The sequence below is a fragment of the Pan paniscus genome, chromosome 15 (assembly GCF_029289425.2).
Source record: "Pan paniscus chromosome 15, NHGRI_mPanPan1-v2.0_pri, whole genome shotgun sequence".
NCBI classification, from domain to species: Eukaryota; Metazoa; Chordata; class Mammalia; order Primates; family Hominidae; genus Pan; species Pan paniscus.
This window is the reverse complement of record NC_073264.2, coordinates 20660900-20662854: the sequence shown is the minus strand read 5'-3', so window position 1 is coordinate 20662854 and position 1955 is coordinate 20660900. Positions and strand designations below refer to the sequence as shown.

Sequence of the window (1955 nt, the reverse complement as noted above, 5' to 3'; positions counted from 1 at the left end):
AAACCAAAAAATTATAACATGCTAAAATTAGAATTTTGCAAAGACTATTTCTATTATCTCTATACATTTAGAAATAAATAAATCAACAATTCAGTGAGAACCACATTTAAAAGGCAAAATTATTACTGGTTTGAGATATTTTCCTAGTAAAAAGATGAAGAACAGGGATGATTTTATTAAATCAAAAGGTACACATTTCAGAAGACACATAGATCCCAAGAGTAAGACTGCAGACAGCAAAACCTAGAAAGGGTGGAGGCTGTCCATGTGCTATGTCCTGTGTGAGTCACCTTCTTAGTGGAGAAGTTCTCCCTTCACAAAGTTCTGGGCATATAAAGGGAAACACGACATTAAATAAGAATGAGGACTTGTACCTCAGCATCCCACAGTTGTGTGGCTCATGTGAGATCTATTTTCTCTTTCTCATGCTGGATCAAGTGTAAGGCTATGAAGTAGTAGTTCTTGTGAATATGCAAATCACCTGAGGTGAACACTACAGATATGTCTGTGCCCTGAGAGCATCACCCAATAACCACACACGTCCTCTAGAGAAGCCCCTGAGAGCACAGCTCCTCACCATGGACTGGACTTGGAGGATCCTGTTTTTGGTGGTCATAGCTGCAGGTAGGATAATTCTCAGTCCCCAGGACTAAGGTGACTGGGTCCAGTCAAAGGGGGTTTTATCCACTCCTGTGTCCTCTCCACAGGTGCCCAGTCCCGGGTACAGCTGGCGCAGTCTGGGGCTGAGGTGAAGAAGCCTGGGGCCTCAGTGAAGGTCTCCTGCAAGGCTTCTGGATACACCTTCACCAGCTACCGTATGCACTGGGTGTGCCAGGCCCATGCACAAGGGCTTGAGTGGATGGGATTGGTGTGCCCTAGTGATGGCAGCACAAGCCATGCACAGAAGTTCCAGGGCAGAGTCACCATAACCAGGGACACATCCATGAGCACAGCCTACATGGAGCTAAGCAGCCTGAGATCTGAGGACACGGCCATGTATTACTGTGTGAGAGACACAATGTGAAAACCCACACCCTGAGAGTGTCAGAAACTGCAGGGAGGAGGCAGCTGTGTTCCTGCAGAGGAGATGACAGGGAAGATGAGGTTTAAAGTTGTTTAGAAAATGGGTCAAGTAACTGAGGACAAGGATCAATAGAAACAAGGACACACTCTAATTTTATAATAAATATTTTATTCAAGAGTCACCGTATACAGAAAATTCAAAGATTAGGAAAGGCCCTGTATTAGTCCATTATCATGCTGCTAATAAAGACATACCTGAGACCGAATAATTTATAAAGAAAAGTGGTTTAATGGAATCATAGTTCCACATGGCTGGGGTGGTCTCATAATCATGGAAGAAGATGAAGGAAGAGTAAACTGATGTCTTACATGGCAGCAGGCAAGAGAGACCTTGTGCCAGGGGAACTCCTGTTTATAAAACTGTCAGATCTCATGAGACATATTCACTACCACGAGAACAGTATGGGGGAAACCGCCCCCATGATTCAATTACGTCCACCTGACCCCACCCTTGACACATGGGAATTATTAAAACTCAAGATGAGATTTGGGTGGGGATACAGTCAAACCATATCAATAAAGCTGATACAAACATTCCCATGAATACATTATTGTGAACAAGTTTTCAAATTAGATGGATGAATAATTTGAGCAAGATTATTTGATCACATGGTAAGACTAAGTATGATTCTGAAAAATGTCCAAAATGTCTTCCAAGAATGTCTCTGCTACTGTTGTTGCATAAAATTTATTTTACAGTGGTTTTAGGATAACAGTGAACTTGAACAGAAAGTACCAGAGCTCCCATGAATCCCCGTCCAACATAGGCACAGCCTTCTCCAGTATCTGCATCCTGCACCAGAGTCATATCAGCAAGTTACAAATGATGAACCTACATGGACACTTTGGTTCTTTCTTTTCCTGGTGATCCC

The 1955-nt window shown here is 42.9% G+C and overlaps 1 protein-coding gene across 1 annotated transcript; it reads left to right on the top strand.

Annotated features, from left to right (window-relative positions):
* Positions 1-578: 578 nt before the first annotated feature.
* LOC100979030 (putative V-set and immunoglobulin domain-containing-like protein IGHV1OR21-1) lies at positions 579-1024 on the top strand. The gene is made up of 2 exons (XM_003833369.1): positions 579-624; positions 708-1024. Exons 1-2 carry the CDS (start codon positions 579-581, stop codon positions 1022-1024), a joined length of 363 nt encoding a protein of 120 aa, XP_003833417.1.
* The last annotated feature ends 931 nt before the right edge of the window (positions 1025-1955 follow it).